Raw genomic sequence first — 15,127 nt, forward strand, 5'->3', positions numbered from 1 at the left:
AAGATATACAAATAGATATTTTTCAGATTTAAAGAGAAAAGCTGAAAAAATAGGGTAACAAACATGTATGGAACCAAATGGTGATCTGTCTACTCACATGCAGCGAGTCAGAGCTCACTAAAGAGAAAATAAATACTTGTTTAAAGCCCAAGTTTATCTAAAAATAAAACAAAAAATCAGCACAAGGGACATAACTTACTATTAGCATGCTGTGTCCCTAGTGTTGATTCATCTTGCTTCAGTAGAAATCTTCCTCTGTCCTACCCCTGTTGCTGTAATCTACCAGTGCAGTGGGAGCTTATGCAGCTAAGGGGCTGTTGGGAGCTCTCAGAAGAGAAATAAGAAACTTTCATTGTTAGGGTTTACATACACTTTAAGCCAGCATCCATGCCCCATAAGTATGTGGGGGACTGATGGAGGGGGATCTGCACTGAAGTGGGTCTTAACTGATAGAGGAGGAGTCTGCACTGATAGAGGGGGAGTCTGCACTGATAGAGAGGGAGAGTCTGCACTGATAGAGAGGGAGAGTCTGCACTGATAGAGAGGGAGAGTCTGCACTGATAGAGAGGGAGAGTCTGCACTGATAGAGAGGGAGAGTCTGCACTGATAGAGAGGGAGAGTCTGCACTGATAGAGAGGGAGAGTCTGCACTGATAGAGAGGGAGAGTCTGCACTGATAGAGAGGGAGAGTCTGCACTGATAGAGAGGGAGAGTCTGCACTGATAGAGAGGGAGAGTCTGCACTGATAGAGAGGGGGAGTCTGCACTGATAGAGAGGGGGGTCTGCACTGATAGAGAGGGGGGTCTGCACTGATAGGGAGGGGGGGTCTGTACTGAGGGAGGGGATCTATACTGCAGGAGGGGGGACTGTACTTAGTGGGGGGATCTGTACTGAGAAAGGAGGGCTGTACTGAGGGAGGGGGACTATAGTTGGTGAAGGGGGGGTGACACCAATTTTTTCTGCACTGGGTGACACCAACCCTAGTGCGCCACTGCTATGAGCTACTCAGATCAGTTTATTGTATGCATGCAGATGTGTTCAATATAAATGAAGACATCATAGTGACATCATAGAGGCAGTTTTGCCTCCAGATAAATATGCATTTATAACATGCCACATTATCTGCTCAGTAACCCTCTCCAAACTGCCTTTGTTTTTGTCCACCGCATTTGTTGGTTGAACTGATTTTACTCACATTAGCTGAGTATTTTTGGGTTTCCTATTATAAATATGTTAAAAAGTTTCTTTTGCATCCATCAAATTACTACACGGGCAGTAGGGTAATAGGGTAAGCACAAATAGCACTTCAAAATAGTAAATGTATTCTCCAAACACCTATCAAAAAGTGAATGTTTTCATTATAAAATATGAAATGCATTTAATTTAAGTGTAGATAATTTGACTTAATAAAAAAAAAACATTTTTACAACTGCAATATGGCTGGTAACGCATATGGCAGATGTGTGCTGACAATAATTATGCCGACAGGAAGGAGACGTTGACTAGTGTGATGAGGTTATGACTCTCGCTACTACTTTGTCTAGTCACACACTGGAGGTGGTAGGTAACTAAAGCTAGCCTTACGCTGTTGGATTTTTGTTGGAAAATTCATAAGAAAACTCTGGAAAATGTTTCATCAGAACATTTTTCTTGAATTTTTAGAGCAGACTTACCCGGTTCTTTATTGGGAAAGTAAAGAAGTCCTTGCTTGGAACTAGCTTTGTCTAAACTCGACAGTTCTATGGGGATGCCCATTTTGCTGCCTAATATACATAAGGAGAATCTGTGTATGAATCAAAGATGACTGTATTTTAAACACAACGTTATGTCTAAATATACTGTCTGCAGTCACTGAAAATACCCTTGGTTCTCATATGGTCAAAAATGCCTTTATAATAAAGTACTGCAATTGTATTGCCATTTCCTTAGTACAAGGTTAAATGAGATTTTAGTAGCCTAATGCCGCGTACATACGATCGAATTATCCGGTGGACTTGGTCTGGCAAACAATCCGCCGGACTTTATAACGAACGTACTTGGCGACACACGGACACTCCGAAAGTGCGGGTATTTCTAACGCGATGATGTACAGCACGTACGACGGGACTAGAAAAAGGAAGTTCAATAGCCAGTAGCCAATAGCTTCCTTCTCGTACCAGCTTCAGAGCGTGCGTCCTTCTTAGTCCACCGGACTAGCACACTGACGAATGGATTGTCCGCTGAAAGCCAAGTCTGGCGGAAAAATTTTGAGTCAAAACTACTTTCTAACTCCGCCGGACTTTACAATGAAAAAGTCAGCTGGAGCCCACACACGATCGAATTGTCCGGCGTACTGTGGTCAGGCGGACCAAGTCCGCCGGACAATTCAATCTTGTGTCGCAGCATTATTAGCACCAGTTCTGTTGGCAAATGCCAACAATACCAGTTTTCCAGTTATGCCTTGAACACACCCTTTTTAGACACCAATGGGCTTGCAATAACGTATGTTAAAAATGTTGTAATTTTCTCATTTTATTTGGTAAATGAAATTCTTTCTGAGGGTAAAAAAAATGCAGAAACATTTGTCTTTCAAGCAATCGGGTTTGGCAGCTGCTTTAAACTGGTAACTTATTGGTCTGGACATTTTTATACCACATTAAACCTTTTATATTGTGTTGGACAGTTTTATACTGTGCTTGAGAGTTTTCCGTTATTAAACAATGTGACCTTTTCACTCACAGCTTAATAATTTCTTTCCCATTAGGCTCCTGGTACATTACACCAGGATATTGATGGGCAGTGTTTACTCAATTATGCAGCTGTATTTTTCATAGCTGGCATGACTTGTACCTGGCTGTGTTTTAGGACCCCATTCAAGTCATCAAAAATGGTGCTCAGAGCATGTACCTGAAGCTTGGAGGAGTGGATCCAAAGGTGTAAATCGCTAAACAGCTATGCTGTGTTATCATATTTACAGACTGCAATGGGTGTGTGTGCAGTCCCTATTCATTTCTGCTTTCATAACAGCAGAAAACCTGCCCTGTTTATTCTTCTTCTTGGCTGTCTGTTCCCTGCCCAAATAAATATGGCATATTCTAAGGAGAACCATTGTTTTTTATGGTTAAGATGCAGCACCAGGTTATCTCAACACCATGGTTCAATATGTGATTACACAAAATAGAAAAACATTTCTCCTTGAAAATCCCCTTTTCATGTAAATCCTTTTTATTTAAGGGAAAGAGTGCCGTATTGCCAAAGTGGATTTTAGCTATGTCGCCGTTATTTCCAGCTTTCATTAGACAGCAAGGTGGCTTAGTGGTTAGCACTCATGCCTTGCAGTACTGGTGTCTTTAGTTCATATCCCAGCCCACACATTGCATGCATGTAGTTTTGCATGTTCACCCTGTGCTTGCGTGGGTTTTCTCTGGGTACTCTGGTTTCCTCCCACACTCCAAAGACATGCTGGTAGGTTAATTGGCCCTAGTATGTGTGTATGTATCCATAAATGGAAGACGTTTGGAACCACCAGCACTATTCCTAGAGCGGGCCGCCTGGCCAAACTGAGCGATCAGGGGAGAAGGGCCTTAGTCAGGGAGGTGATCAAGAACCCTATGGTCACTCTGACAGAGCTCCAGCATTTCTCTGTGGACAGAGGATAACCTTCCAGAAGAACAACCCTCTCTGCAGCACTCCACCAATCAGGCCTGTATAGTAGAGTGGCCAGGGGGAACCCACTCCTCAGTAAAACAGCCCACCTGGTGTTTGCCAAAAGGCACCTGAAGGACTCTCAGACCATAAGAAACAAAATTCTCTGGTCTGATGAGACAAAGATTGAACTCTTTGGCCTGAATGGCAAGTGCATGTCTGCAGGAAACAGGCATCGCTCATCACCTGGCCAATACCATCCCTACAGTGAAGCATGGTGGTGGCAGCATGATGCTGTGGGGATACTTTTCAATGGTAGGGACTGGGAGATTAGTCAGGATCGAGAGAGAGATGAATGCAGCAATGTACAGAGACATCCTTGATGAAAACCTGCTCCAGAGTGCTCTGGACCTCAGACTGGTGTGAAGGTTCATCTTCCAACAGGACAACAACCCTAAGCACACAGCCAAGATAACAAACGATTGGCTACGGGACAACTCTGTGAATGTTCTTGGGTAGCCGAGCCAGAGCCCAGATGTGAACCCAATTAAACATCTCTGCAGCACCAACCTGATGGAGCTTGAGAAGTCCTGCAAAGAGGAATGGTAGAAACTTCCCAAAAATAGGTGTGCCAAGCATTTAGCATCATACTCAAAAAGACCTGAGGCTGTAATTGGTGCCAAATTGCTTGAACAAAGTATTGAGCAAAGGCTGTGAATACTTATGTACATGTTTTTTTTTTTTTTTTTTTTTTTTTATAAATGTGCTAAGATTTCAAACAAACTTCTTTCACATTGTCATTATGGGGTGTAGTTTGTAGAATTTTTAGTAAATAATGAATTTAATCGGTTTTGGAATAAGGCTTTAACATAACAAAATGTGGAAAAAGTGAAGCACTGTAAATACTTTCCAAAAGCACTGTAATGCAGTGTACACACGACCAGACTTTCCATCGGAATGAACTCTGACGGACTTTTCAACTGACTTTTCGATGGAGTTCCGACGGAGTTCCTCTGAAACAGACTTGCCTACACATGATCACACCAAAGTCTGATCGTTTAACACAATGACGTAAGACGGGACTAGAAAAAGGAAGTTTAATAGCCAGTAGCCAATAGCTGCCCTTGCATTATTGTTCATCCATCGGACCTGCATACAGGCGAGCAGTTTTCTCGATAGGAACTGGTTCCGGTGGGAAGATTTGAAACATGTTCTATTTCTAAAGTCCATCAGATTTTATAACAGACAAGGTCCGATGAAGCCCACACACCATCAAATTGTCAGACGGATTCGTTCCCTCTGAACGTTGCTGTCAAAAAATCCGGTCATGTGTACATGGCATAAGTATTCTGGCAGTAACACACTTCCCGTCCTAGGGTGACAACGCTCACTCACTGTATTGTAGCTATGGAGGAGCAATGTTATCACCCTCAGGTTGGCCCTCCCTCTTCTTCTCCTTAATATGTTGGGAAGTGTTTTATTGTTCACATAGATAACTGGGAAGAATGCTATCTGAACAGTCAGCTATAGCAAAGCGCACTGGAAGTTATCAGCTCACAAGATTTTTGGCAGGATCAACAGTTTTTTTTTTTTTGTTTTTTTTTTTTCCGTTTTGTTTTTTGCACTTACCAAACATATCCTTTCAATGGTGTATATATAACAGACCAAAAGGGAGAAGATAATCGAAGTTCAACAATGAATATGTGAAATAACAATAGCCTAGTGAATTGATCCTCACATCGTATATTCTGACTCCTTGGCACAGCCTTGCCAAATTTGTCTTCGGCTTTCTCCTCTTGTGCCATTTAAGATCCTGTAGTCATTCTCCTGCCTTTCCTCTAAACACATGGCTGCTATCAGTGCAGCCCACAAAGGCCTCAATGGGAAGAGAACATGCTTCTGTCAGACCACAATTGTTTATTACACACCTCGGTGTGAATGGTGTTTGTGTCAGAGTAAAGCCATTTTCAGAAATCTGTAATGAGTAAATAGATCCAGCCTTTCCACAGATTGCAATTCTTCTAGAGGTTGAAAGGTTTGGGAAAAAAAAAACTAACATGTCAGACGCTAGCATCTCCCCTGAGCCCCTCTGTCTTTTCAGTGTGTGTGCGAGCCGATCGTCCTGTAAAACTAATGCAGCACAAAGTGCCTCCACTCTCCATTCCGCTACCCATTCCCTGCGCTGCTGCTCCATTTTCATTGTCTGGCATCTGATGGCTCTGCCCTGTGGGAAGCAGCTTTCTGTGTGCATGAGATGCTTGTCAGGAGGTTTTACATCAGTGGGGTATTTTTTATTTTTGCTTTACCTTCCAACGCAAGATTTTTAGTCATGCACAGCTTTCACTGGTTCATCATATTATCCAGCATTCCTTTCCTTTATGCATTGCAGATGCCTGCCTTTAGAAGACTGCCTTTATTTTTGTCACATCCATTGTTTAAAGCAGGAAAAAAAATTGAAAGCTATGTATTTGATTTTTTTTTTTTCTTTTTTGTTTTCTTTTTAAATAAAGACTCTGACAATTGGAAGTAGACAATAAAGTTCAAAGGTTTGATTGAGAACCCGCTGTTGAGAGATTTTTTTTCCCCTCTGGTTTTAACACATAGAAAGCCCCTTCCTCCTTCTACTCCTGGGATTTGTCAGAGCTGGAGCTATAGATTACATCTAGAGCTGTACGACCGCAATACGTATATATACATTTTGGCTTTGAAGTGGTTTACCAGGGTTATGGCTGAAGCTGTCAGTCATAACCCCAGTGTTTTTTTTTCAGCCAGCGATTATCTTTCTCATAAAAGCGATCCGAGTGGCTGATTAGCTGCTGGATTGCTTTTATAATCAGTGGGATGAGTGTGTCGACACCCCCCCCCCCCCCACCGGTGTTTCTTAAGGCCCATACACACGATCAGACTTTTTGACAACAAACATGCAAATTAGCTGTTTTGGAGCAACATCCGACCGTGTGTACGCTCCATCGGACAAACTTTTTTTGGTTTTCATCTGACTTTTGTTGGCTGTGCGAACGGACAAACTTTCTGGCAACAAAAGTCCGATGGAGCAAAGTCTGATCGTGTGTGCAGAAAACCATAGGACTTTTGTACAAAGTACAAACAGGCATGCTCAGAACCAATGCAAAAGATCAGACAACAATACAGTAGGTGACCAAAGGTGGCGGTAAAGAGCAGAAAAACCACATGATTTGGTGAAAGTTGGCTGACGCCCTTTGTACAAAAATCCACGGGAAAGTTAGTACAAAGTCCTATCGTGTGTATGAGGCTTTAGGCTTACCATTCTTACCAGCGAGCCCAAAAACTTTTGAAGGTTAACATGATTAACCATGGAGGTGACCAGATTGTCTCTGCTTACCTCTATGATCTAGGATGACTGGAGCGATGACATGACGTCGCTTCCAGTGTAGGGTGGAAGTAAACTTTTGGTTAAAAATAAATAAATAAAAAAAAGTACAATGTTTTTTTTTTTTTGATCTTAGGTAGAGGAGAGATTTAGGGTCTTATAGACCCCAGATCTTTCCATAAAGAGGACCTGTCTTTCCTTATTTTTATTACACAGGATGCACAAGGAAAATTGTAATAGGAATAAAGAAATAAAAAAATTTAAAAAAAGGACAGTGTTAAAAAAAAAAATGTGAGGTATCGCTGCAAACGTTACAGTGAGAGCAGTAATACTAGTGTTAGATCTCCTCTGTAACTCTAAACTGGTAACCTGTAAACATTTTTTTAAAGTGCCACCTATGGAGATTTTAAAGTGCCGCCATTCCACGAGTGTGCACAATTTTAAAGCGTGATATGTTGGGTGTCTTTTTTGGTGTAACATCATCTGTTATATTTTACCAAAAAATTGGATTATATATTGTTTTTCTTGCATTAAAATTAAGATTTAAAAAATTGCAAATACCATGTGACATAAATTGCAACAATCGCCATTTTATTCTGTGTAAGTGTAAAGAGAAGCTGATCACCGAAAGCTGTGGGAATAAAAAAGGAAAAGTCAGGGCAAAGGACTAGTCACCAGTATTAGCTGTGGTCTTCCTTTAGTCCATGTTTATACATTACAGTTTTGCCGTGTGGCGAGATGTTCATCTGGGTAGAAATAGAGGTTTGCTTTCTTATGTCAAAACCCGCAGAAAGGAGAACATCAAGCGACACTATAATGATATCACCGAATCTCACTTCAAATCTCATAAGACTCGCAGTCACAAGCAGCAGTGCCTTTATTCTCGCACTATACATCAGCAATGAGGCCATAGGCACAGACGGGCCTAGGCAGACTTACCTTGAAATGCCCTGCTATTTTTTAGATATAATTCCAGACAAAGGGTATAATCAGTCTACGGCTTTATCACAATGAACTCTTGTCAATGTAATCTGTAATATAGAAGTCTAATATATGTCTGGCAGCTCTAAAATATAGAGGTTCTCTTTGCTCCTCTGTTTTTCACTTCAACGGGTATGACAACTAAAGGAGAAGTATGGCCAAAGCTTTCTTGGCCATACTTCTCAGTTGGATCACAGGAGTGAAGTTCCTTCTGCACTCCTGTGACCTGTTTTCAGCTGACAGTGGGTTAAAACCAGCTGTTGGCTGATGTCGCTCAGACGGTCCATAGTGCGGATCTTCCCAGATGCCTGGACCAGCACCTGGATCAGCCTCAGTGACCCACTGAGAGGCTGAGCCAATCTCTTCTGCCCCTCCACAGCTCAGCGCTAGAGTGAGCACCGGAGGGAAGAGCAGCTGACTGACAGTCTCTCTGCTCAGAGCGGTAGGGGAAAATTGAGTGATTGGCGGTGTTTGATTGCTCAGTTCTCACTGCAGAGCCAGCATGGGACAGATGTGGCATGGGATCGATGCTGCATCCACCTCGGTGAGTGAAAAAGTTTTACAATGTTACATAATCTGGTTCACCCAGTGCAACCAAAAACATTTTATTTTTTTAATCCCAAATTTCTCTGTTATTGCTAGTGGCAAGAAGTCAGGGATCCATGTGGTGGTGCTAGGGAGCCTTATCTGAGAAGATGAATATACAGTTTTAAATTAACATAAACTTGCAGTATTACCTATTCAAGATTGTCCCCTTGTTTATCTTAACTCAATCTGTTTGAGGATGCCTTTAGCTGATCTCTTATCTCTAATTTCTTGAACCTAAAGTCTGCCAATTGCCTGATCTCATGATAAAAACATACTATTTCCCAAATGTGCATAACAGTATCACAAAACACAGCCTTTGTTGTTAAGAGGAATATAAACATATACAGGACTCATTGTTTGATGCTGTTATGGTTACTTTGGAGCTGGAAAGCAGCACATGTTATCACTATGAGTTCAAGCAACGCCGGACCTCGGGAAGCATGACATGTCCAACTCTCAGACCTCCTCAAGTAGAGTTCTATAGAGTAAGAAAATCTTTATTGGTAATCCTGCATTTGTAGGTGTAGATTTAACTATCAACTTCTTTCATAAACTAGATTGACAATTTTGATTTTGGGGAGGTTTTCAAAGGTAGGAGAACCCATGTTTTAGTACTAAAAAGGGCCCCAATTAAATACAAATTATGAGGCCTTACATTACATTAGACTGAAATCCATTTACACACTGTCATCTGAATGTTTGTTCTCTCTCAAACTATATTTTTTGATATAGCTGCTGAAATGTTACCCGTAGGTGGCACTGCAAGCACCACCCGGGTCAACAAAAGTAAAATGATTGTAAACTTTTTAATTAACAAATAAGTTAGACTTGCCTGCTCCGTGCAATGGTTTTGTGCAGAACAGCCCCGATCCTCCTTTTCTAGGGTACCCTGCTGGCACTCCTGGCTCCTCCACCCTCCCGCAAGTCGCTTGCTATGGAGGTACTCATACTTGATCACGAGCCGTGCTATGTGTGTTCATTGACACACACACAGCTTGGCTCAGCCTCGCCCCCTGCTCTCTGGCTGTGATTGACAGCAGCTGGACCCAATGGCTCCCGCTGCTGCCTCCATGTCCAGTGAGGAGGGGGAGCGAAGGGAGCCGCTGCTCTTGGGCAAAGAGCTAGATCGAGACCCAGCTCAGGTAAGTATAAGCGAGGATGGGTGGGGGGGTTGAGCTGAGCACAGAAGATTTTTTTACCTTAATGCAGAGAATGCATTAGGGTGAAAACTCTTCTACCTTCATAACCACTTTTAAAAATTTCACTGAGCCAGGTAGAATATTATCTGCCAAACAGTGACTGCGTTTATCAGAAGTGACAATTGATTCAATTATATTATTCTCGGTGCTTTATGCAGCCTATAATGTATTGTGACCATCACAAACATCTTTGGTCTAGTGCTGTATAGAAGTTAGGGCTGGTTCACACAGGGGGCGATGCGAGGCGACACCGACTTGCCTCGCTGCGACCTGCCGCGACCTCAGCGGCGACTTGCAAATGACTTCTGTATAGAAGTCAATGCAAGTCGCCCCGAGGTCGCCCAAAAGTAGTACAGGAACCTTTTTTCTGAGTCGGAGCGACTCGAGTCGCTCCTCTCAGAACGGTTCCATTGTACAGAACGGGGGCGACTTGTCAGATCGCGGCGAGGCAAGTCGTGTCGCCTCGCATCGCCCCCAGTGTGAACCGGCCCTTAGGGTAATTAAATAGCATTTTTTATAGTTTGCTGGAGGAAACCCATATGAAGGTTGCAAAATAGAAACATATGCAGATCATAACGCTAATTCATTAAAACTGCAGAATAGAAAATGAGCACAAGATTGGAATTGTTCCCAGTATAAACCAATCAGGTTTCATCTTTTTGGGAAAATAAAAGAATAAATATGAATGCTTAATATGGGCAAATCCAGTTGGTGCTCGTTTTCTTCACTGCACTTTTAATTAGTCTTTGTGGAATGTTAAATAAAATTTCAGGACTATAAGGCAACCTTGAAAACCACAAAGCCAGTGTGCTGTTTTATAGTAATAGAATGTTCTTTGCTATTTAGTGAAACAAAGTCTCGTCATACACTTACTAAACCATATTAATGCTAGTACTTGAGTAAGAGCGTTGGAAAAAAATGAATCTTCTTCATCTCAGCCGGCTTTCTGTGGGAGGAACCAATGGCCACTTAATATGTTCTCTCTTCTGTTTTAGATACACCTGCTCTGTTTGCGGATATCAAGGAAAAAGAAATGCCAACCCCCACGGAAGAACTCCATTTAGAAAGCTCTATTCCTCACACAGACTCTGGCATTGGAGACGAACATATAAGCAGCATCTTAAATGGAACTGATCTTGACCATAGTATGAGCCCAGACGTCATGGGTGAATTATTGTCTACATTGTCGTCTGATGTAAAGAAGTCACAGGAAAGCCTGACCGACAGCCCAAGTGAAATGCTAAAACCAGCTCCCTCCATATCTAGCATTAGCCAAAGCAAAGGCATTAATGTCAAAGAGATCCTAAAGAGTCTGGTCGCTGCTCCCTTTGAGATGGCAGAGGCTGGACCGGACCCGGTACCCTATCCAGATCCTGCTTTAAAGAGAGAAGCCCAAGTTATTCTTCCCATGCAGTTTCATTCCTTTGACAGGTACGTTACGTTGTGGTTTGCAGTCATCTGTGTCCTTTTTGCTTTTCTTAATGAAGCCCTATTGTAGTTACCCATAAACTATGCAAATGAGCTCAGGTTGGATCCAAAAGTACACTAACTGTCACTTGTCTTTTTGATAATGCTACAAATGTCCACTTGTAGAATGACACCATACAACATTTTGTGGATGCAGGCCCAGTTCACACCAGAACGTGCGGTATAGGAGTGTTCTGTGTGCGTTTCCTGCATCAGGTTCAAAATGCACTGCATTTGTGATCTGCGGCAGGTGTCAGTTTTAACGCAACCCCAGATGTAGGTCGCAAACGCAGCGTGTTTGCCGGCCTTGGATCACATGGTACAGTAGTACCATGCTATCCGGCTGCTGTGCATTTTTTAAAGTAGTGCATAAACCGCTTTTGGTGTGGTCCAGGGCGATTCAAATGAATGGGATAAAATTGCACTGCACCTGGATCACATGTGAATCACACAGGAATGCACAGCACTGTACGATTCATAGTGTGAACCAGCCAATTGCAAATCATAGGCAGGCCATACACAGAGCAAATTTCTTTCTTGCAACCAGTGCTGACAGAGGAATCCCTGCTGCAGAGACATTGTATTCACATGGGCGGGAGGAAGCCATCCCCACTGGGAGAAGACAGTGATTATTGCTAGTGGCTGTAGCAGTTGCTAGCGATAATCGCAAGTAAATCGAGCAGGCTGATTGTACCCAAGTTAATTGATCAACTTGGTACGTTCAAGCTGCCCACTTGCATTTTGAATCTCCTATTCAACCAGCCAAGATTCGAACCGCCTATTGCCAGCTTTACTCTGTTAAACTATTGAATTTTGCCCATTCTCCTTATCATGGGGACTTATTGTTTTGTTGTGCAAGATAAGAACTGGAGTACTCCTTGAGATAACACGGAAAGTATGAGCAGGATACAGGACTGCTTTTAATGGTATATTTTCCGCGTTAATCCTTTTGCAAAAAAAAAAAATCGTAAATGCAGCCACATTGATCTCATGATCAGTGTGCACGAACGAATATTTTATTATTGAAGCCTGCAGAGCATTGCACCCATGATCAGACCGTTGCCTGTGTAGTGCACAGGCTTTTGCAAGGCTGTTCCTCTGGCTACAGGTCTGTTCAGAGGTACTGAACTGCTGTTCTGAGGCTGGAGGAAGTATACCTGGACTACAAGGGTGAGAGGGAGGAGGGACCACCACCAAGGGTCTGCACAGTCCCTCAGCTACAGTGGCAGATGGCACAAGTTGTACTTCACTGAGAATGATCCCTGACCTAGATGACAGAGCCATACACAGCTGTGCTGAATTAAAGAGATTACAAGTTTCTGCCAGAAAAGGCTCTATGATTCAGGTAATTGGGGGGGAGAGTGTATGAGCTTGGGTTTTGGGGACGCTTTATGTGACTGACCATGCTTCTTGTTATATCAATAATTCCGCATGTCTGAAAAGCAGTCTTCTTTGAAATGTATTAAAATATTAATGTGAATTAACACCAACTCTTCCACCACAGTGATAAACGGGAGATAAAACTCCCTTAAGAAAAAGGCTCACCAGATGCTGTTGCCGTTCACTCTCGTGTTTGGCAAATAAGCTCAGGATTTAAATTGAAGCGTCAGTTGTAAACGCCACACTCCGTTCTCTTGTCTGACTATACACTCCACATGTAGGGAATATAGACAGAGCCTCCAATAGTGTAAAATCACTTAGGATGAGGAATTTATTCAAATATATATTGCATGTACATCAAATCAAAGTAAAGCAAGCCTTCATGTTATATGGTACAAGACAAAGATTTATGGACATTGACATATTATTTTTAGACACTATAATAATTATTGTCCAATCAACTTTTCTTGAGCGCTACTGTGGAAAAGTTATATATGTGATTTTTCATTTATTGATTTTTTTCACCTGTTGGTTGATTTGTATTATTCAGGTAGCAGCACTAATTTATTTAAATTATTGGTGTCACAAGTGCAGTGTGCATTGGTTTTATATATATACATTTATTTATTTATAATATAGTGCCTTGAAAAAGTATTCATACCCTTTGAAATTTTCCACATTGCCATGTTCCAACCAAAAATGTAAATATATTATATTTGGCTTTTATTGGAAATGGTCCAAAATTGTGAAGTGGAAGGGAAATGATAAATGGTTTGAAAATTATTTTACAAATAAATATGTGAAAAATGTGGCATGCATTTGTATTCAGCCCCCTTTTTTGGCAAGACTTGAAAATTGCTGTTCACAGATGCTCACCATCGAATCTGTCAGAACTTGAGCTATTTTGCAAAGATGAATGGGCAAAAATGTCACTCTCTAGATGTGCAAAGCTGTTAGAGACATCCCCAAAAAGACTTGCAGCTGTAATTTCAATGAAAGGTGGATCTACAAAGTATTGTCTCGGGGGGGGGGGGCTGAATACAAATGCATGGCACACTTTTCACATATTTATTTGTAAAACCTTTAGAAAACCATTTATCATTTACCTTCCACGTCACAATTATGTGCCACTTTGTGTTTGTCTATCACATAAAATCCCAAATCCACATTTACGTTTTTGGCTGTAACATGACAAAATGTCAAAGGGCATGAATACATTTTCAAGGCACTGTATATAGTGTGTGTGTGTGTGTGTGTGTGTGTGTGTGTGATATATACATATATATATATATATATCTCACACACACAAGTTATGCTTGCTTTATAGATCTATGTGTCAAGCTCGCTTGGTCCTTTTTGACCATTGTCCTGTGGGTCACCTCACATTTGATTGATCTGTAAGGGTCACTCGGAAAACTGGCCTGATCAGATGGGAGAAGGTGACTAGAGAATAAGGTCAACCAGTGAGACATATAAAAGGTCATCAGCTGACCTGGAAGTGATAGAGGGGGCATCTTTTTACATGTGAATGTAATCCTGTCACTGAAGGACCTGAACAGCTGTACAGTGCAGCACTGGCTTTGTAGCTTTGTTTTTGCTGCAACCCGTTTGTTTTATTGCCTTAACTATTGAGTTTTCCTAGATGTGTTTTTCCTGATGACCTTGTTGCAAATAAATTTTTAAAAGCAACAGGAACATTTTTACCATTAGGCTGACATTGAACAAGGAAAACTGAAGCAAAACTTTGCAGATTCATTGCTTCACCTAAATGGCTTTGACTATTGAACCAGTGTTCATTTGTGGATCAGTACCAGTGCTTGATCTCTGGACAATACATACTGTATCTGCTTCTAACTGCCAATAAACAAGGAGTTCTCTTTGAAAGTATTTCATACAGAAGTTAATACAGTGAGAGTTAGCTTAATAAATAAAAAACAAAAACCTAAATGATTGAATCCAAAATACTGATTCAACTAATGCAGAAAGGTTCTGGTAAAGTATAGTAGATTCGGATTCACATCTTCTGCCCATACAAAAATGGATGATCATTTGTCCGATAATGAATTTTGGCCAGTTTAAGATGGCTCCTCTGGAACTTGAGCTGTGGATGACCCCCCCCCCCCCCCTCTTGACACCCTCCAGTTCAACATCCTTCAATGTAAAAATCAAAGGAGCTGAGCAGAAAATTGTTGCCCGACAGTGACTGCATAAAATTATGTGCAGGTACTTTTAGGGTGCTGTTTGTTAGAATAAAAATCTGTTAGGGAAGATTCCTGCATCCATGTTTAGTGTAAATGGGGGAATTGTAAGATTTCTCTCCTCCAGCCACAAAACTGAACGGGAGAATGCTAAAGTTGGCCATCGGATTCAGCAGAATTTTGATCCATGTGTGGCTTTTTCCATTTCAGAGGAGTACATCCGATGATTGATTCCTCTCAGGCAGGACTGTTAACACATTGGCATTTAGTTTGAGCTGCAGCACCGATCAGTGTATTCTGACAGCATGCTGAGTCCCTGCTGTCAGAATACAACAGCACAGA

The 15,127-nt window shown here is 41.7% G+C and overlaps 1 protein-coding gene and 1 long non-coding RNA gene across 10 annotated transcripts in view; one reads left to right on the forward strand and one right to left on the reverse strand.

Moving 5' to 3' along the window:
* Positions 1 to 15,127, forward strand: part of NBEA (neurobeachin) — a 901,556-nt gene that overhangs the window by 451,386 nt on the left and 435,043 nt on the right. For all 9 annotated transcript variants that reach the window (XM_077484128.1, XM_077484132.1, XM_077484134.1 and 6 more), the window contains one exon: positions 10,736 to 11,171. In XM_077484128.1, the coding sequence (XP_077340254.1) occupies positions 10,736 to 11,171 (436 nt within the window). The remainder of the gene's footprint in view (positions 1 to 10,735; positions 11,172 to 15,127) is intronic.
* Positions 1 to 15,127, reverse strand: part of LOC143983955 (uncharacterized) — a 102,366-nt gene that overhangs the window by 23,354 nt on the left and 63,885 nt on the right. The window lies entirely within an intron of this gene.

The sequence above is a fragment of the Lithobates pipiens genome, unplaced genomic scaffold, assembly GCF_037356315.1.
Source record: "Lithobates pipiens isolate NorthernLeopardFrog02 unplaced genomic scaffold, aLitPip1_a1.2 Scaffold_16, whole genome shotgun sequence".
In the NCBI taxonomy this organism is placed as follows: Eukaryota; Metazoa; Chordata; class Amphibia; order Anura; family Ranidae; genus Lithobates; species Lithobates pipiens.